The 22,091-nt window shown below is 41.7% G+C and overlaps 1 protein-coding gene across 2 annotated transcripts in view; it reads left to right on the top strand.

Annotated features, from left to right (window-relative positions):
- itga8 (integrin, alpha 8) overlaps positions 1-22,091 on the top strand; it is a 239,702-nt gene that overhangs the window by 67,237 nt on the left and 150,374 nt on the right. For both annotated transcript variants that reach the window (XM_068012828.1, XM_068012819.1), the window contains exons 14-18: positions 4,597-4,642; positions 5,565-5,672; positions 17,274-17,329; positions 17,777-17,931; positions 20,692-20,823. In XM_068012828.1, the coding sequence (XP_067868929.1) occupies positions 4,597-4,642; positions 5,565-5,672; positions 17,274-17,329; positions 17,777-17,931; positions 20,692-20,823 (497 nt within the window). The remainder of the gene's footprint in view (positions 1-4,596; positions 4,643-5,564; positions 5,673-17,273; positions 17,330-17,776; positions 17,932-20,691; positions 20,824-22,091) is intronic.

A 22,091-nucleotide genomic window follows, 5' to 3' on the forward strand; every position in this document is an offset into this window, starting at 1 on the left:
CGGGATTTTCCGTGTGACGGGCGGCACTCACATGCCTTCACTTTCCCGTCCAGGGAAATCTGGTGCCACTGGGGTGGGGAAGGGGGGAACTAAGGATTTTTAGTGTGGTGGGGGTGAGGACGGGGTCAGCTCTGTACTTCTAATGTTGTGGGGGCAGGGAAGGGGTGACCTCCGCACTTTGATCGGTGCGGGGCAAGGCAACTCGGCAATTGAATTATTTGGGAGGGGGCGAGAGGGCAATTCTGAAATGTAAGTGTTTTGGTGGGAGGAACGGGGCGAGAATTTATTTGCGGTGTAGTGGGGCAGGCTTATGGGGTTCAATTCTGCAGTTTTTGTGGCAGTTCTGGCAGCCCTTTAAAAATGGCGCCAGTGCCTGCGCGGAGGCAGCCTATGCCGTTCACTGTGTCACTGAGGCTGCCCCTGCCACGTGATTGGGGGGGGGGGGCTGCCCTGCATATTTAAATGAGCTGCCGCTCGCCAGATTGCGGAGGCGTTGTTTTCGCTCACTGCCACTCCTGGCGGCGGGTAAAGAAAATTCAGCCCATTGTTGGAGGTGAGGGTGGAGGGGACAGAAGAGAGGCATTTAAGAAGACTATTTGCAGTAAAGAAACTGGGGATTATCTTTGCATTTCAAGATGACCCTGGAACAGTGAGCAGTTTTAGCAGACAACAGCAGATTTTAAATGGTCCAGCCAGATCTGGAAGTGAATGGCTAAACCAGTTGTCCACCATATCTTTTCAAGTCTGCGTCCCTTGGACTTAAAGGAGCGGAGATGTGGTCATATCAGGGGGAATGGCCAGGGTGAGAGTGACTGATCTTTTTATTGGGAACTAGGGCATCAAAGGTAGAGGTGAGGATGTGTTTGAGCAAATCAATAGCTGCAGAAATGTTGTGGGAAATGGTGGGCCAAAGGCTAGATAGTTGAGATTTCGAAAGTGCAATTCTAAGTGAATAGGTGGATAGGTTTTTCCAGGGATGGACACAGAATGAGGTAGGGTTGGGGTGTGGAAGTGGGATATGGGTGGAGAGTGATACAAGGAAGTGATCATAGATGAACTTATCTGTAATTGATATAATGGGACTATCAAGACCATATGAGATGGCAAGGTCAAGTGGGTAGCCATGAATGTGGGTTGGTGAGTTTATGTGGTGGGAGAGATCTAGGGAAGATAAAAGGGCAGTGATGAGTTGAGGTGGAGATTGAAATCACCAAGGATGAGAAGTCATTCAGTGCAGAGGCTGAGGGAGGAAAGCAGTGAAGATATCTCAGTGAGAACATTTTTATTGTACTTGGGAGAGCTGTAGAGAAGGATGATTGGAAAGAGAGGAGAGGGGGTGGAACAAGATGAGATGCTCAAAGTAGGAGAAAGTGCCAGAAGAGTAGGGAGTCAGGCCAAGGTGTGGTCTGGTGATAAGCACCACACTGCCACCGTGATTGTCTTGGCAGGGCAAGTGGTGGAAAATGTAGCCAGGTGTGGAGGTTTCATTAAGTGGAAAGGTGTCATCAACCCTCAGACAGGTGATTTTGTGGAGGTGGAAGTAGGCGGTCTTGGGGATAGAGCAGATATATGGTCAGAAGTTCATCTCAGGGCCAGATAGGTATCCTAGGTTGTGAATGGTCTGGTGAAGCATCAGACAGTGGTCAAAGATGGGGATAGAGTTGGTTACAAGGGAGAGGAGTTTGTACTGGGGCCTTTCCACTATACAGTTGGAGGAAATTTCTGCTTATCCAGAGCAGTGTGAATCAGAGGCAGGGGAAGGGTACAGAAAGAGGGTGGCGAGGTAGAGTTGTCAGTGTACATGTAGGAACTGATGTGTTTTTGGATGATGTTTCTGAGGGGCAGCATATAGATGAGAAACAGGAGGGGCCCAAGGATAGTTCATTTGATGACTCCAGAGGTAGCTGTGCAGGAGTGAGAAGAGAAGCCATTGCTCTGGCAATGACTGGATAGTTAGGAGTAGAATCAGGTGAGTGCAGTCCCACCTAACTGGATGACAGAGGAAAGGCATTGGAGGAGGCTGATGTGGTCAGCCATGTAAAAGGTTGCAGACTGGCTGAGAAGGATGAAGAGCACTGGTTATCATGGCCGCAGTCACATAGGATGCCAAATAGTTCTAATCACATTCACCTGTTCCTCCCTTCTTCCAACCCCTTTTCCTTACCCACCCACCAAATCTATTCTTCAATGTTGACATAGTTTCTAACCATTACCTCTGGAATAGTGTATTCCACAGCCTCACAACTCTCTGTTTATAGAAATTTCTCTTACTCTGTTCTAAATCTCTTGCATTTATTTTTGTATCTATGTCCCCTCGTCTTGACCCCTTAATTTCTGGTCACAATGTGCTTCTAATGAAAAAAGACTCAATTTTTAAGTCTTTATTCATATTTGTAGTTTCCCATGTCAGGTAGCATTCTAGTGAATCTGCATTGTACCTTCTCTAATTCCATCTGCTGCTTTTTAGCCCATTCCCCCATCTTATCAGCATGCTGTTGCAGTTTACTTTGATCTTCTAAGGAATTAATAAACTGGTCTTCTTTAAAAAATTGCAGCACCACTCCCAACCAAAGCATTTACAGATGTAGTGAGCATAAATGACCTCAGAAGTGGATCCTAGAGAACATCATTCATCACTTCCAACCATTCTGAAAAAACTGGGTTAACTCCTATTCTTTGTTTTCTCCCTTCTAACCAATTCTCAATCCAGTTAGTTATCCTTCCCTAATTCCTATCTCTTAATTTTCTTTAGTAATCTTCCATGTGGTACCTTGTCAAAGGTTTTTCTGAGGTCCATGTGCACTATATCCAGTGCATTTACCATTTTACCATATCTGTTACTTACTCAAAGAATTCCATAAAATTTATCAAGTATGATTATTCCTTTGTGGCTCAGTTGGTAGCACTCTTGTCCCTAAGTCATAAAGTTGTGCGCTCAAGTTCCACTGCAGGCCTTGAGCACAAAAATCAATTCTGATATTCCAATGCATTACTGAGGGAGTGCTGCACTGTTGGAGGTGCTGTCTTTCAGATGAGACATTAAACCAAGCCCCTGTCTGCCCTCTCAGATGGATGTAAGAGATTGTATGGTACTATTTGGACAAAGAGCAGGGGAATTCTCTCTGCTGTACTGGTCAATTTTTATCTTTCAGTCAGTATCACAAGAACAGCTTATCTGGTCACTACCACATTGCTGTTTGTGGAAACTTATTATGTGCAAATTGGCTGTTGCATTTTCTACATTACAGCAGTGACCTCACTTCAAAAGTACTTCATTGGCTGTAAAGCACTTTGGGACATCCTGTGGTCATGAAAGGCACGATGTAAATGCAAGTCTCTCTTTCTTTGAAATTGATGCTGGCTACATCTAGCTATTTTCTCTTTATGTAGATATGTGGTAATTTCATGCTAATTAAATTCTCTAATTTTTTTTCTTACCACAGATATTAAGCTAACTAGCCTATAATTACCTGGATTAACTCTATCTCCCTTTATAAAAATGGGTATTACATTGGTCACTCTCTAATCCTCTGGTTACGCACATCCATATTTAATAATGCCCTGAAGTATAATTTTAAGGGCCTCTGCAATTCCTCTCCATTTCCTTCAGAATCCTACGATATATCTGTAAGATCCAGGTCTTCCATTAGCTTAACTAACTTACCCCCCAAAATTTCCTTTTATCAATCATAACATCACATATCGCACCGTCAACCGTTTTAGAATTAACTTCCTCTCTGACATTCGTTTTAGTAAAGATTGATGCAAAGTACTTATTAAGTACCAGTATCATTTTATGATCATTATCTACAAAAGGACAATCCTCTCCCCTCAAGGGTCAAAACTCATTTTTACCAATTTTCTTTTAGGTAAAACAAAATACTTCCTTTTATTGTTTTTAAAAAAAAAGTTCTTCGTATTTCCTCTTTGCTTTCCTTGTCATACCTACCCTCTTTTGTTTTTATCTCATAATCTCCTTAAGGTTTTTTCTTTATTATTCCTGTAGTATATAAAGGTCCTCTTCCTAAATTTTAATTGGTTTCCAACTGCTTTATTTATCTATGGTGTCTTAAAACTGCTCATAGATTCCATATTTTTTATGGAATTCACTTATCCTGTATCTTTGCAATCTTCTTTTGTTTCACTGTTGCTATACAGTCCTGCATGCCAATTCCTCCTTCAACCTCAACACAGCTAGCTTGCTCCTCATCTTTCTAAAATGCACAGGGAACAGACACCACGCACAAACAACATTCCCTTTAAGATGTGTGCATGCGCAGCCGTGCAACAATCTTAAAGGGACCACACAGTGCAACAAGCCAGCCATGCACAGCAAATGGAAATTAGAGGGAACATTGCCTCATATCCCCCACCCCACCCTATCCGCACACAACTGCTGCCCAACTCAATTACTCCAAAAGTGCTTCCCAACATTTCGCTCATTTACCTGATCTACTTATATTTATAGAAGAAAGCATAACACAATTCTCAGTTAAATTATTGCATCGTTTTGATGCTGAAGGTTAGAAAGTGTAGAATTTGGTACTATCCAGCTTTTTCAGGTACCAGTAATATTACAATATCATCTTTTTACAGACTTGATAGTTGGTGCCTTTGGAGTTAGTAAAGTTGCAGTTTACAGGTAAGTGACGAAAGTTAATAAGTGCTGCACATATGCAAGATTGAGCAGATAACAGCAATGGTATCATTGCTGAATCAGTTTTCATGCTATGATTGTCTGCCATACATTTATTTTCTAAAAAATACAGTCATATCTGAACTCCTCTTATAATTAGAACATTGATTTCAGTACTTGTGATCATGTGCCATGTGACCATGGGATAACAGTTCTGCCATTCATGAACTGCTGTTATTCATGATGGTGACCCCTCTTACAAAATATTTCCTTTTTAGCAGAGTCTTAGAGTCTCCTGAGGTAGCAGCACAGTCTCATTTACCTTACAGTGCTTGAGGTGGCCATTGGTGGCAACATTGTAAAGTAAATGCAGCATTAGATTAAATTCTGTTTTTTTGCTATTTTTAAATGGACTATAATTTCGTTTCACTTACAGAACAGTAAAGAGAGTGGAGGAACTAATGGCAATCATGAATAAATATGGCATATGGTAATGATGAACAAGAAAGCATGTTTGTGCCATTTTCTCATAAAAGAGAATTAGTGCTTGTTTCAGCACTCTGCATTATCTCATGCCAAAGTAATCACTGATGCTACAAAAGCTTAGTTTGATGCCCATCTTCTCATTTATTATTGCTTAAGATGAAACAGCGGAAACCAATTGTGCAAATGTGACATGGTTAGAATTAGTAAAAGATTAGACAAAGGTAAAGGTTTTTTTTAGCATTTTGTCAGGCAGCTATGTTGCTTATACCTGGCATTGTTGCTTTTTCCTATAAGATGTAAAATAATGAACTTTTAAAAGATTAATTGTCAAAGTATCACTGAGTATATCACTGTTGTTGCTGTGTATTATAAATAGATTCATTATCTACCTATCAATGTGTCCTTTGACAAAGACTATAAAATCTTTATTCTTCCCATACAGAGCTAGACCTGTCGTGACAGTAGATGCTCAACTACTCTTGAGCCCTTCAATCATAAACCCGGAGAATAAAAGCTGCCAGCTGCTGGGGTCAGAGACCTTGGTGTCATGGTAAGCAAGTGATAACGACAGAGGGATGGATTTGACCTACTGATGCACTAATACTGTATGTTTTGCTCTACCATTTGACACTTGACCTGGGAATTTTGCCATTTTATGTAATATTGAGACTTCAAGGCTACATCAACTTGTTTAAGGTCAGAAATGAAGGGCTGAATTTTAACAGCCCGCCGCCAATCTCGGCGGTGAGCTGAAAAGATGGGGGTGGAGGGGACGGGCTCTTTGTCCCCGGCAATGGCGTCAGCTGCCTGTGCGCAGGTACTGGCACTAATTTACATTTTTAAAGACAGAACTCCCAAAATTAAATAAATCTCTAATGCCCCCTTCCCACCCCCAATAACAATAACAATAAATATTTGCCCTTTCCTCCACCAAAACCTTTTATATCTGACCTTGCCCCCCAAACTACACAAAGTTTAAGGTTCAACCCTTCCCACCATCTCCTACAACCATTACATGTATTTGATCCCGGCCCCCACTGCACTGATAAACTTACCTCCTCCCCCCTCCCCACCAATGTGACGCCTCGTTTCCCCGGATGGGGATCTGAAGGCGCAGGAGTGCCAGCCGCTGTGCCGAAGATCGTGGCGGGCCCTCAAGATCGCAGGTAAATCTATTTAAATTTATTAATTTTATTCATTTGAATATTTAAATTGTGGTCCTGTTGCCCAGTGGTGAGGGGGTCACCATGGAGCCTTGTCACTGCCGGGAGGATTGGGCCGGGCCCTCCTGGCATCAAGGTCCGTGGGGGCCTCATCTGGAACTATCTTCAGGGCCCCCCTGCCATGGATCCCAACGCCTGGGGGAGAACAAAATCCAGCCCAAAGTGTTAAATGTCTAAGCAATACAGCACCTGAGACTCATATGTAACCAGTGCGGTAAAAATAAATATAGTTCTATTACATTAAAACTGATTTTTAAAAACAAATAATAAAAAACTTTGTTAATAAGATTAAAATGTCTACCGTATAGCATATGAAGAATTACTTTCAGAAATTAAAGTAAACGTTTCATTTAATGCCCAATTCCATTTTAAAATAGCCAATAATATATTCCATGCAGGGTGCTGTGGAACACATGAAAATGATTAGTTAAAAATATGCAATGGCGAATGCTTTTCTGATCTTCTAAGATAAATTACAACATCATTACGGCCACCGGGGCCTTGTACAGAGAGTCTGTTGATGTGCATTTTGGGACTTTTGGAATGGGCAAAAAGAATTCTGTTGGTTGAGTGCCAGACTGGAAGAGGTAGCTAGTGGCTTTCGCTGATACAGAGGCAAGTCAAAAGTTGGTCGTGAAAATGGAAAATACTGAGAACCACCCCCTGTAGCTTTGTTTGTTTAGAATATGAAGTATAATTGGGGTTAGGGAGAACTTTTCATGAGTTTGATTTGAAACTAATTTCTGTTGAAACCCACAACTGTATTATTCACAGACTAATTATCAAAACAATCCACAGAATCTCTGTTTGAAAAAATATCTATTGCTTGTCCACACAATCATAATTGTTATCATGTACTTCACTTATGTTGAAACCTGGTGCCATAATGTAGGCTCTGTTTACAAAAATAGTTTGTGTGGATTACAATGGATTGTGTGGATTGCTGCACTAGCAACGTGGATGTGCTCCATATGGTACAAAATAGGAGCCAAGTGAAGCCATCCCCTTAAGGTAGGTCACATTTGGCAACTGTAATCCTTGGTTACAGTATATGTTGAAAATTGAATTCTAACCAATTTCAGAGTTAATCTGATGCCCCGATCCAGGGTAAAATGTTACTTGCTTCTGGTGTTCCTGTATCTTTCTGGATGCTTTCTGGATGAATGAATTAGGTCAGCTCTCATAATTGCCTCAAGGGAACCAGGCTAAATGCTGTGAACAGACCCTAGATTGCCTTTTAAACTTTTGTAAATGGAAAGTTGCAAACAGTTTCCTCTGAAGGGAAGTGATTGATGAAGGTCACAAGTCTGTGTGGGTTCCAGCTGAGATAACTTGCAGTTATATATTGTACACAAGAAAATGGTCACAGTACATCTGATTAAAGGCCACACCACAGGGAATAATTCTTATCTTATTTTGCCAAACTGAGGAAGTTAGGTTTGGATTGGCAGGATATTTGTCTGTTGGAATAAATCTGGGTGGGTTTGTCATTTGCAAAATTGATTACATAGAACTTCATAAAATGGTTCACACTAAGAACAATAAATCATATGAAAAAAGATTGGAAAAGACTAGCTGATCAATTGAGACTGTCCCACCCTGGCATGACGTAAACTTCTGCACATTGCCACCAACACCCCATCCCCAACCCCCCACCTCCCCCCCCACCCCCCCCAACTTCTACACTCGAACTACCTCCTGGGAGAGGGGAAAAAACAGAAAATCTTTAGGCCAAGTTAGGGGGAAAAAACGCTGGGAAATTCCTTTGTGATCCTTGAAGGCGATTAAGCACATCACGGGAGACTACAGTGTCTGAGTGACACAACAGCACAACACCTACGTTCTATACACCAATATGTTTGCCACCCTTATGAACTGTTTCAGCTCTATTTGAATACTTGTAACAAATCCCTACTCACTGCAAATGCTGGCAGAGCTTGATGACTCTGTGCTAAAAGAAGTACCTCATAGCCTCTAACCTGGTCTATGCTTTCAGAACTTATACTTAACTCCTCTGATCCTTCCTAATCTACTTAACTCGAATTGCCTATCCACTTGGACCAAATCTAATCCCTTCTTTACTTTAATGACCTCGATTAAATCTCCTCAAAGTCCATGATTTTCCAAAGTAAAAGCCCCAGCTCTCTTAGTCTGTCTAGTAACTGAGGGACCAGTCTAGTGACCCGGCTTTGAATCTTTTACAGACCCACCATGTAAGGGCACCAAAACTGGGTACAGTATTCTCAATGTGGCTTTAAATAAAGAAATGATAGTATTTCTTCCTTATATTTAGTTACTCTGGCAATACATCCTAAAATCCTATTCATTTCACGAGAGCTCGCAGCACTGTCCATGGGCCTTCAATGAAGCATGCACTATAACCCCTCCAGATCCTACTACCATTCAATCCTGAATGATGGACCCATGCTTGGAGTTGTCCTTATCCAAGTTTATCACGCTTCATTTGTCTACATTAAAAGACATTTGTTGGATACAATTCTATTTCCCCATTGCATCTAAATCTGCATGCAGTCCATTGGGCAATGTGCATCATTTATATTCAGCAACCTTTTTCCTTTCTATGCAGTGTAGCCTATTGCACCTTGACCATAGAATAAATACTGTTACTCTCATGTGGCTGATTTGAAATCATGCACCCTGTCAGCAACAATGCAGCTGCAGTGCATAGAACAAGTTGCAATCTGAATTTTATAGCAAAGCATGTTCAGCAGAATGAGGTAGAGATGTTTATCTTTATATTATCCAAATTTTTGTGAAGTATAAAAAAATGCAAGTATGTACAATGAGAGATAATTCTCGTCCTTGGCATCATCATGGTGAAATCTTTGCTTTCAAAGAACAAAGAACAGTACAGCACAGGAACAGGCCATTCGGCCCTCCAAGACTGCACCAATCTTAATGCCTGCCTAAACTAAAACCTTCTGCACTTCCGGGGTCCGTATCCCTCTATTCCCATCCTATTCACGTATTTGTCAAGATGCCTCTTAAACGTCGCTATCGTACCTGCTTCCACCATCTCCCCTGGCAACAAGTTCCAGGCACTCACCACCCTCTGTGTAAATAACTTGCCACGCACATCCCCTCCAAACTTTGCCCCTCTCACCTTAAACCTATGTCCCCTAGTAACTGACTCTTCCACCCTGGGAAAAAGCTTCTGACTATCCCCTCTGTCCATGCCACTTATAACTTTGTAAACCTCCATCATGTCGCCCCTCCACCTCCGTCCTTCCAGTGAAAACAATCCGAGTTTATCCAACCTCTCCTCATAGATAATGCCCTCCAGACCAGGCAAACCTCTTCTGTACCCTCTCCAAAGCCTCCACGTCCTTCTGGTAGTGTGGCGACCAGAATTGCACACAATATTTTCAGTGTGGCCTAACTAAAGTTCTGTACAGCTACAGCATGACTTGCCTATTTTTATACTCTATGCCCCGACCGATGAAGGCAGGTATGCCGTATGCCTTCTTGACTACCTTATCCACCTGTGTTGCCACTTTCAGTGACCTGTGGACCTGTACACCCAGATCTCTCTGCCTGTCAATATTCCTAAGGGTTCTGCCATTTACTGTATACTTCCCACCTGCATTAGACCTTCCAAAATGCATTACCTCACATTTGTCCAGATTAAACTCCATCTGCCATTTCTCCGCCCAAGTCTCCAACCGATCTATATCCTGCCGAATCCTCTGACAATCCTCATCACTATCCGCAACTCCACCAACCTTTGTGTCGTCCGCAAACTTACTAATCAGACCAGCTACATTTTCCTCCAAATCATTTATATATACTACAAACAGCAAAGGTCCCAGCACTGATCCCTGTGGAACACCACTAGTCACATCCCTCCATTCAGAAAAGCACCCTTCCTCTGCTACCCTCTGTCTTCTATGACCGAGCCAGTTCTGTATCCATCTTGCCAGCTCCCCTCTGATCCCATGTGACTTCAGCTTTTGTATCAGTCTGCCATGAGGGACCTTGTCAAAGGCTTTACTGAAGTCCATATAGACAACATCCACTGCCCTTCCTTCATCAATCATCTTTGTCACTTCCTCAAAAAGCTCAATCAAATTAGTAAGACACGACCTCCCCTTCACAAAACCATGCTGTCTTTCGCTAATAAGTTTATTTGTTTCCAAATGGGAGTAAATCCTGTCCCGAAGAATCCTCTCTAATAATTTCCCTACCACTAACGTAAGCTTCACCGGCCTATAATTTCCTAGATTATCCTTGCCACCCTTCTTAAACAAAGGAACAACATTGGCTATTCTCCAGTCCTCTGGGACCTCACCTGTAGCCAATGAGGATGCAAAGATTTCTGTCAAGGCCCCAGCAATTTCTCCCCTTGCCTCCCTCAGCATTCTGGGGTAGATCCCATCAGGCCCTGGGGACTTATCTACCTTAATGCTTTGCAAGACACCCAACACCACCTCCTTTTTGACAATGAAATGACTGAGACGATCTACACCCCCTTCCCTAGACTCATCATCCACCAAGTCCTTCTCCATGGTGAATACTGATGCAAAGTACTCATTTAGTACCTCGCCCATTTCCTCTGGCTCCACACATAGATTCCCTTCTCTGTCCTTGAGTGGGCCAACCCTTTGCTGGTTACCCTCTTGCTCTTTATATACGTATAAAAAGCCTTGGGATTTTCCTTAATCCTGTTTGCCAATGACTTCTCATAACCCCTTTAAGCCCTCCTGACTCCTTGCTTATTTTCCTTCCTACTGTCTTTATATTCCTCAAGGGATTTGTCTGTTCCTAGCCTTCCATCCCTTACGAATCCTTCCTTTTTTCTTTTTGACGAGGCTCACAATATCCCGCGTTATCCAAGGTTCCCGAAACTTGCCAAACTTATCTTTCTTCCTCACAGGAACATGCTGGTCCTGGATTCTAATCAACTGACGTTTGAAAGACTCCCATATGTCAGATGTTGATTTACCCTCAAATAGCCGCCCCCAATCTAAATTCTTCAGTTCCTGCCTAATATTGTTATAATTAGCCTTCCCCCAATTTAGCACCTTCACCCGAGGACTACTCTTATCCTTATCCACAAGTACCTTAAAACATATGGAATTATGGTCAGTGTTCCCGAAATGCTCCCCTACTGAAACTTCGACCACCTGGCCGGGCTCATTCCCCAATACCAGGTCCAGTACGGCCCCATCCCTAGTTGGACTATTTACGTATTGTTTCAAGAAGCCCTCCTGGATGCTCCTTACAAATTCTGCCCCATCCAAGCCCCTAGCACTAAGTGAGTCCCAGTCAATATTGGGGAAGTTAAAATCACCCATCACTACAACCCTGTTACCTTTACATCTTTCCAAAATCTGTCTACATATCTGCTCCTCTACCTCCCGCTGGCTGTTGGGAGGCCTGTCGTAAACCCCCAATGTCGTGACTGCAACCTTCCTATTCCTGAGCTCCACCCATATTGCCTCGCTGCATGACCCCTCCGAGGTGTCCTCCCGCAGTACAGCTGTGATATTCTCCTTAACCAGTAATGCAACTCCCCTACCCCTTTTACATCCCCCTCTATCCCGCCTGAAGCTTCTAAATCCTGGAACATTTAGCTGCCAATCCTGTCCTTCCCTCAACCAAGTCTCTGTAATAGCAACAACATCATAGTTCCAAGTACTAATCCAAGCTCTAAGTTCATCTGCCTTACCTGTTATACTTCTTGCATTGAAACAAATGCACTTCAGACCGCCAGTCCCGCTGTGCTCAGCAACATCTCCCTGCCTGCTCTTCCTCTTAGTCTTCCTGGCCTTATTTACTAGTTCCCCCTCATTTATTTCACTTGCTGTCCTACTGCTCTGGTTCACAGGCTTTATGGCTTTAATATCTATTCTATAATGGATCAGAGTACTCTAATGGTGGTCTCCCCACATTTTATATAAATTTATCATTACCTCTTTGCCCTTGCATTGTATGCCTTTACTTGAAGAACTCAAAATGCAGTTGGCCTTTTTTCTGCCTTTCTACCTATACCTCCTTTAAAGAAATTATGTATTTGAACCCCTAGGTCTCTCCTTTAATCCACATCCTTCAAAGTCATTCCTGTGTAATGAGTGTATACTCCCACTCCTTAGTTTTCCTTTAAAAATATATTACCTCACACCTTTCTGCATTCAATTACATCAGTCACATGTCTAACCAATCCACCAACCTATTTGTGTCTTTTTTCTATCCATGCTGCTACATTTACTTTTATACTATAGTCTTGACTTTTTCCAACATGATACCTTAACAAACGTCGACTGAAAATCCATACATACGACATCCACTGTACTTGCTTTATCTATCTAACTAGTCACTTCTTTGAAAAACAGCAATGACTGTTCAGACTGGAGTCAAAACCAGCTGGGAAGAATTAAAATCTTAAAATAGCTTTTGCATAAGAGATTTGAAATCCTTTACCCTCACAATTCTCTACATCTTGAGCTCCCAGTTTCAGTCTGGGTGCTAAGAAACGATAACATCGGGAGAGGAAGTGCTTTTGTGCTGGAAAGAAGGTGAGCCAACCCATATTGATTATCTCCCACAGACTGGTGCAGAGCAAAAGTAGAGACCAGGTTGCTAGGAACACAGAAATAGAATGTAGGCTATTCAAACCGCCGAGCCTCCTCCGCCATTCAGTGAGATCATGTCTGAGCTGTACCTCAACTCCATTTACCCGCTTACCTTCAGTCTCATTCGGAGAATGAAAGATGCAAGGCTGTGGCTAACGCTGTCAGTTGTTAATTGGCACTCAAACTTGTGATTATTAGAAAAAACAGTGTGGCACTCTCTACAGAGGATCTAGGACATAGGTGAACAAAGGAAGCAACTGTGTATCACCTTAACCAATCAGATTGAACAATCGTTACCCAGACACGCAGAGTCTAAAGTAGGAAGTGTAAGCTAGAAGAGTTAATTCAATATCAAATCATGCACAGAAAGCAAAATAAAGAGTGGGAAAGAAAGATGGGATTAAGAGAGAAAGTGATAAAAGAGAAAGAAAAAGTAAAGGGATAAAAAAAGTCTGTTAATTTTTGTATTTTTAAAAACCTCCACCAATAATTAAAATCTGAAGGAATGAGACGCCATACTTGTAAAAGTTAATTTTCAGTTCCAGGGAGGTTGTTTAGTAGTAATAAAGACTTAGCACACCATTAAAAATTCACTCACACTTGAATGGACAAGCTTTAAATTTTCTGGCAAGTTTAGTGAATATCTATCATGTAAGTACCACAACTTCATGCCCGTCACGTATTTGAATGCCGAGCGTCTCGGTGAGATAATGGGTATATTGAGACTTCTCGAGGAGCAGGACATCTCGGACAGCAACTTCTTGATTTCCGCATTTAACTGTGCATGTGCGGGCGTCGAAAGTTGCTGTCTGATTTACTCCTTAATAATGGAGCTGTTAACTTCAGTGTTATTTCTACCGCAAAATCTGTGTCATTAGATTGAAACCATCAGAAATTGATTACCTGGATCGTGGAGTAAGCAGTAGGAAAATGATCGTTTTTCACACTAAATATTATTCGAAATTTTTCAGGCGCTTCAGAAAGTGATAATCATGGCACAAACTTTGTGGTCAGTGGTGAACTAGCCATTAATTACACTTACACTTACACTTGCCCACAAACGTACTGTCGGTTTTGCATTGTGACTTGCAGTAATTAGAAAGCAACGACAGCACAGCACTCGCTAAAGGGAATCTGGGACCTTTGTGAACAGAGTAATCAACAGTTCTTAACTTAATCAGATTGAAGAATCCTTACATGCAAGGGGGAGTTTTAACACCCAAAAATGGTGGGTTTGAGTTTGGTTACATTGTTACAAATCTCAAACCTGAACTTAACCTACCCAGAACCCACCCATTTCCAGTTTTTACAAAGGTGGGACGGGGCCAAGTGACCAACCCGCTCCCACAAGTTGGGTGGCTACTTTAAATACTTTAATGACACTTCATGCCTTAGATTCTGCCTCCATTTTAAATTTAACATTGTCTGCCACAGATTCCCTGCCTTCGGGAAAGTTGGCAGCTGAAGGGAGGTAAGGACTGTTGGATCCAGCAATTAAGTGCCTTTCCAGCACTGCTTGTGGGCCGGGATGAGCGGAAGGGCTGTCCCACGAACCACCAAGACTCCTCCTTCCCATGACCAGCCGTTTCCGACACCGGCCAATCCAACCTTCCCTCCCTGAGACACAATACCCCCAAACCATGATCTCACACCACCCTGATCTTTACAATCTCTAGCTTCTGAATCTGACCCCCTTTTCCAGCCCTCCCTCCCTTCTCTGTGCTCTTCAGCTGCAGCCTCCAATCTCCCCCGACCCTTCTAATCTTGACCCCCGAACCTTTTGATCTCCTCCTGACACTGCGGACCCCCTTCCAAAACCTTCCAATCTCCACCACGACCTTTCCAATTTCCCACCCTACCCTTTCTATCTCTCCTTCTGAACATTCTGATCTTCATCTTCCCAACCCTTCTGATTCCCTCCGCAACGCTTCTGATTTCCCTCCCCGACCCTTCCGATCTCCCCCCAATCTTTCCCACCTCCCCCCGACCCTTCCGATCTTCCTCCCCAACCCTTCAGTTCTCTCCTCCCTATTCTCCCAATCTGTTCACTGGCTCTTCCAATCTCTCCTTCTGATCTTTCTACCCTCAACCCCTTCAATTTTCCCCCGACCCTTTCGATCTCTCCCTCTGAATCTTCCAATCTCTCCCCCTCAACCTGTCCAATCACTCCCCCACACTGACCCTTCTCATCTCTCCCTTTAACACCCCTAACCCATCTGACCTCTCCCCTGGAAGCAGGCTCCAGTATCCCCTGACACAGGCCTCCAGTCACCCACCACCCCTTCCCCTCTGGCCTCTCCAATCCTTTCTCCCTTCCTCTCCAGTCCATAGCTGCAGCTTTGTGCAGAAAGCCAAGCCACTCGACAGCCAGCTTCTCAATCTGGCTAGCTGCGGCCGAGAAATGAGACATGTGCTAATCGGGCTCTGCGTTTATATTTGGCAGGACCCGAGGGAAACTCATTCTTCCCAGCTTCCTGAGTGCAAAAGTGAATCCCACCCATCCCCAGTTCCTTCCCTGCCTCCCTCTAAATATCAGGGCCACAGAGTCTAGGAAATGTAAGTTTGAATATTTAATCTAGTGCCGAACCATGTACAGAATGCGAAAGAAAGAGAAACAAAGGATAGGATTGAGAGAGGGAGAGATAAAATAGACAGAAAGGTAAAGTTTAAAAAAATCTCATCATGAAAATCTGAAGGAATGAGACTCCACGTTTTTAAAAATTAATTTTCAGTGCAATAAAGGTTGTTTGGCAGTAGTTAAGACTTATCATGAATTGGCTGAGTGACAAGAAATAAAGAGTAGTGGTTAATGGATGTTTTTCGGGCTGGAGGGAGGTTTGTAGTGGAGTTCCCCAGGGGTCAGTGTTGGGACCCTTGCCCTAGACCTTGGTGTACAGGACATAATTTCAAAGTTTGAAGATGATACAAAACTGGGAAGCATTGTGAACTGTGAGGAGGATAGTGTACAACTTCAAAAGGACATAGACAAGTTGGTGGAATGGGCAGACAGGTGGCAGATGAAGTTCAGTGCAGAGAAATGTGAAGTGATTCATTTTGGTAGGAAGAACATAGAGAGACAATATAAAATAAAGGGTACAATTCTAAAGGAGGTGCAGGAGCAAAGGGACCTGGTTGTATATGTGCATAAGTCATTGAAGGTGGCAGGACAGGTTGAGAGAGTGGTTAATGAAGCACATAGTATCCTGGGCTTTATTAATAGGAGCATAGAGTACAAGAGCAAGGATGTTATGTTGAACTTGAATAAGACACTAGTTCGGCCTCAGCTGGACTATTGCGTCCAATTCTGGGTGCCACACTTGAGGAAAGACGTGAGGGCATTGGAGAGAGTACAGAAAAGATTCACAAGAATGGTTCCAAGGATGAGGAACTTCAGTTATGAAGATAGATTGGAGAAGTTGGGACTGTTTTCCTTGGAGAAGAGAAGGCTGAGAGGATATTTGATAGAGGTATTCAAAATCATGAGGGGTCTGGACAGAGTAGAGAGAGAGAAACTGTTCCCACTCATGAAAGGATCAAGAATGAGAGGGCACAGATTTAAAGTATTTGCTAAGAGCAACAAAAGTGACATGAGGAAAAACTTTTTCACGCAGCGAGTGGTTAGGGTCTGGAATGCGCTGCCTGAGAACATGGTGGTGGCAGGTTCAATTGAAACATTCAAAAGGGAATTAGACAGTTCTATGAAAAGGAAGAATGTGCAGGGTTACGGGGAGAAGGCAGGGGAATGGAACTGAGGGAATTGCTTTTTCAGAGAGCCAGTGCAGACACGATGGGCCGAATGGCCTCCTTCTGCACTGTAATCATTCTGTGATTCAGAGTTTCATCCGATGAAGTTAATATTTTTCCCTTTGGCATTTGTGATTTCTGTCACGCTGTGATTCTGTGATAAAAATTCACTTACAATTAAATGGACAAGCCCTAACTTTTTCTGGTGTGTTTAATGTAAATACTGCAAATTCATGTCCTTCCATATATTTGAATGCCATGTCTCTCAGCAAGATGCTGCTATTAGCAAAGCTTCTGCAAGTGATTTCTGCATTTAACTGCTCATGTGCAGATACCAGAAGATACTGTCCAACTTACTCCTTAATAATGGTGAACGCTGTTAGCCTCGCCATTATTTCGACTGTAAAATCCGTGCCAATATGTTCAGTCTCCTGGAGGCTTCAGAGTATGTAGCTGCCTGTCCTCAGAGTATTCTGAACAAAATTATGGAATGTACAGCAGTCTAATTACACATATTGAAGTTCCTATTGAGAGGGCTGAAAATTTGTGGAAAGAGCTAACTAATTCTTATTCTTCCTTCTCTATTTACAGTTTCACTGTGAAAGTTTCTGCAAATGTGTCAGGCCATGGTATTCCAGATACAGTAGGTGAGCATTACACAAATACACAGTTCACAAACATGGACAGAAATCTGGTTACAATTGAAATTTAAATTGCAGTTAGTCTCACCCAAGACGAAACTGATAGTTAAAAGCGCATCTGCTAGTGTACTGCTTTATGATTTCCAGAAAATTCTTGTGTGCACTATTGTAAAGTAATACAAAAAATACATTTATGCAAAGCTGTAAACAGTGCATTACGTGAGGAAGTTAAACTCTATATTCTTATGGTTTATAAATATAGCTCATCTTGACTTTTATCTGAGTTCTGCTAAATTATCTTCTACCTCCTATCCTTTGCCATTGAGGATAGTTCTATGGACTTGAACCTATTTAACTGAAAGCTTCCTAAACATGTGAATAATAAGAGCATAATATTCTTTGTGTGGCTTGTGATGCTATCTTAAAAACCATCCAAATTTCTCTTTTCCCAAGTTCTGATAGCTAACCTTCAGCTAGACAGACTGAAGCAGAAAGGAGGAATTGTGAGAACGCTATTCCTTAATTATCATCGACCACAACACACATTCCAATTAGTCATTGGAAAATTGGAACGTTCCAAGTACCAAGAATTCATTGTTTACCTTACGGTAAGTACATACTTAATAAATGTCTAAAGGATTTTTTGTGGGCAGGGTGATTAGGTACACAAACCACTCCAAGGACTAAGATTTTTTAATTGTTATTTTAAATTGAAGATGTTGACGACTTGTTGAGTGTTTGTGGGTAGTGCTGGTATGATCTCATGGCTTTGGTTATCCTCCAGTACCTCACTCCAGTGCACATTTTACATGTGTAAATTTTGCCAGTGAGTGTTAATCTCTCTCTCTCTCTCTCCCTCTCTCTATGTATCATCCTCATTGTCCATGGGTTGCTAATCATGGCTTATGCAATGATATCACTATGCGAACAAAATGAGGGGGCAGGCCCCAAGAACTACCTAAACCAGTACAAAAATTGAACCTGTGCTGTTGACGTTATTCTGCATCACACTCTAGCCAGCTAGCCAACTGACCTAACCAAGCCCTTTGAGTGTCAATAGATTTGTGAACTTGTGTAAGGCATTACAGACAGGTCTGATCCTGTCCAGTGCTCACACACATGCACTTCCAGAAATAGTCACTTGACTGTGTTGAGATACAGTAACCTGAAGTGATTTTCCCCCTTTTTCACCCAGTGGTACTGAGACCATTTGTTGTGCCTGTGGCACAGAGGGGGGATTGAAGCTGGTCATTCCTGGTTTGTATGGCTTAGCTGCTCAGTGGAAAAACTTGCTGAACCATTGTGGCAGGTTCTGCTGATGTGAAGTGTAATTAAAGAATTTGAGGAAACTTTTGCATGTACCTAAAGTCACAGAATTGATTGTGTTATGTTTCGTGCTTCAGTACAGTATCTACTGTCCATAGAGATCAATTACTTTGCTATTATATAATTGCCCAAAAAAATTCTAGGTTTTTCTGTCTTTGGTTGGTTATTGGAACGCAGAGAGTGGGCAAGTCTAAAGAAGCATGAGTTTGAAAAATATCTTATTCTTAAAGCTGTCAAAGACAAATAATCTTTCTATTATTTGTGAGGTATCGGGACATGAATATATGCTATAAGCCTGGAGCTGCCACGGGATAAATAAGATTGTTAGTGAACATGTTTCAGGGTAAAGATATCTATGGCAAATGAAGCAAAAATACGTAAAATAATTGGGATATGTAAAATGTATTTTACCAAAAAAATCATTGCTCATGGCAGTTATACTGAAAATCAGGATTTGATTATGCAATAATAGTGTTTGGCCAGGAAATACTTGCTGAATTACAGACAAGGTTGAAAAGAACACAATAAATATATACAGATTATTGACAAAAGCAACATGCAATATAGGATTTTGCAAACAATGGTGCATTATGGAAACGCTTTCATGAGAATGGAAGAATTATCAGTTATATATAAGCACAAATGAGGAGTAAGTTACCAGCTTACAAAGGTGACTTGAGGTGAAAAGAAAGGCAGTTAGCAGGACTGAAACAGTGAGCAACTATGGACTTGAACAATTTTTATGTCTCTATATTAAAAATGAAAGAGAAGTTTTGGTTTTCTGCTGCTAGCTGTCCATTATAGTGTCAATAATTAGGTGGGCAAATGGAAAATTAGTTTTATCCATTTGGAAGTCTACCCATTTTTCTCCATTGCATGGTTTTTGGGAGGTAGGACCAGCAGCTTTGGAAGTTTCCAGCTGAAATACGCAGATGCTTTTACATATGTTTTTAGGGATATCTCTATCCTGCATGTTATTTCCTATTGTTCAAGCACAAAGGACACTTGAAGAATTTAAAGTGGGTGTCTAGACTTGTTGAGGGATCAACATGAGTTAAGTAATCTAAATCTTTCATATTTCAGTCATTTTATGACAGTTTCTTTTTTTCAGCTGGCACTTAGGCTCTCATTAGGCTTTATGCCATTTGTTTTTTTTAAATCCTCTGTCAGCACCAGATAGGGTAATTTCCTTTGGCACCCTTGGGTTTTCCAGTGGTAATTATAATGTGCTTGGGAGAAAAAAAAATGGACCTACAAGGTATATCAGGCAGGCCAGTTAAGTAGAGAGTATTCCATCACACTGCTGAGTTGTGCATGGTAGATGGTGGACCAGCTCTGGGGAGTCAGGGGTAAGTCACTCACTACAGAATTCCCAGCCTCTGACCTGTTCTTGTAGCCGCAGTATGTATGTGGCTAATCCAGTTAAGTTTCTGGTCAATGGTGACTCCTAGGATGTTGATGGTGTGGGATTCCATGATGATGTGATGCTGTTGAATGTCAAGGGAAGGTTGTAAGGCTCTTCTCTTGGAGATGGTCATTGCTTGGCACCTGTGTGGAGTGAATGCTATTATTATTATTACAAGGTGCAGTTTGAAATGTGTATTTAATGCATGCATTACATATAGCTGTTTATAAGCAAGACAGTGGTTAGCACCGCAGCCTCACAGCTCCAGCGACCCGGGTTCAATTCTGGGTACTGCCTGTGTGGAGTTTGCAAGTTCTCCCTGTGACCGCATGGGTTTTCGCCGGGTGCTCCGGTTTCCTCCCACAGCCAAAGACTTGCAGGTTGATAGGTAAATTGGCCATTATAAATTGCCCCTAGTATAAGTAGGTGGTAGGGGAATATAGGGAAGGTGGGGATGTGGTCGGAATATGGGATTAGTGTAGGATTAGTATAAATGGGTGGTTGATGGTCGGCACAGACTCGGTGGGCCAAAGGGCCTTTTTCAGTGCTGTATCTCTAAATAAAATAAATAAAGAACATTAAGTTGTTCCCCATTTCAGTAAGAATTTGTTAATTTCAATGTTTTTTTAAATTTTAGGATGAAAAGGAGTTTCGCGATAAATTAACACCAATTAGTGTTGGTTTAAATTACAGTCTGGATGAATCACATTCTTCAGGGGATCTTAAGCCAATAATTAACTACTACAGTGAAACTTTCCTTCAGAAACAGGTAAGAACAAATATTTATCATTTAGTTAAATATAAGATACACTGGCCATATTTAATTTCAGGTATTCATCATCTTTTGTCTCTTAATATCATTAATCTAAGTCTTAAACTAACTATAAAGAAGTTACTGGGGGAAAGATTACTTATTAAGGGCTGTGAAGGTCTTATTAAAGACTAATTATTATAAAATGTTGCAGTCTTGAGGGATGGAAGTGCAAATTAAATGCGTAACATCTCTATATTAGTCATCTGAAAGAAGGCTAAGGTTTGGAACTATCAACATATATAATACATATTGTTTAAAATGACATAATTGCGTGGAATGAGAAATATGCAGCCACATCCCGCTTATTAACCTGATTCCTGCTGGCGACCACATTGCCACTTTAAAAAAATATACATAATTGCATTTAACAGTTGCAATTAGTGACATGCTGACATTGCATCACTTATCATGTACATCTGGAAGAATTATGTTCATTACTTTACCAGGACAAATATGTGCCTTTAATATGACTTAAAATTAGTTGATTAGCTAAACTTCATCAGTAATAATCCACAATGGTTAACTAACTTCATTCATTCTAGATGACAGTTTAAGCAATGTTTATGCCTATATATATATTGCATTGTTGTCAATAAGCATGCTTTTCCTACTGTCTGTAGATAATTACCAAGAGGCAGAGGCCCCTCTAATTCCACTTCCTTGAACTTGCAATTTGTGACTCCACAGAGATTTGTGAATACTGCCTATATACCAATTTATGATGCTTTACTTTCAAGTAAATGTTAAATGCAATGTTCTGCTAAAATTTTGCACTCAGGAAATGTTTCCACTAGCTTGCTGTTTGAGAAGTCTGTACCGTAGCAAATCCTTGTGCAGTGTTGGCTATGGAACAATGATCAGCTATATTGCGGTTCAATTAACGGAGGAAATCCAAAGTAATAGTTGTGAACACCATTTATACATAATTAATTTGTCTCTGGTGGAACATGGTACAAAAGTTTCATCATCAATGTCACTTTCGCCTTGCATTCAGTCTCTGATTTAAATGCCATGTGGTGCCTGGCGATTTTGTTATGTTCGGAGGATTAGCAAAAGAGCAAAGGACAGCTATTGAATTAGACATCACTCCTATTTTACAGTCCCAGTTTTCATTACACACAGCGAGGGAAATTTTATGTTGGCGGCAGGGGTCTCGACGTCGGGGAAACCAACACCGAGATCCCCGTGTCACCTCTTTTCTGGAAGGCTCACTGAATTTAGTG

The sequence above is a fragment of the Heterodontus francisci genome, chromosome 2 (genome assembly GCF_036365525.1).
Source record: "Heterodontus francisci isolate sHetFra1 chromosome 2, sHetFra1.hap1, whole genome shotgun sequence".
In the NCBI taxonomy this organism is placed as follows: Eukaryota; Metazoa; Chordata; class Chondrichthyes; order Heterodontiformes; family Heterodontidae; genus Heterodontus; species Heterodontus francisci.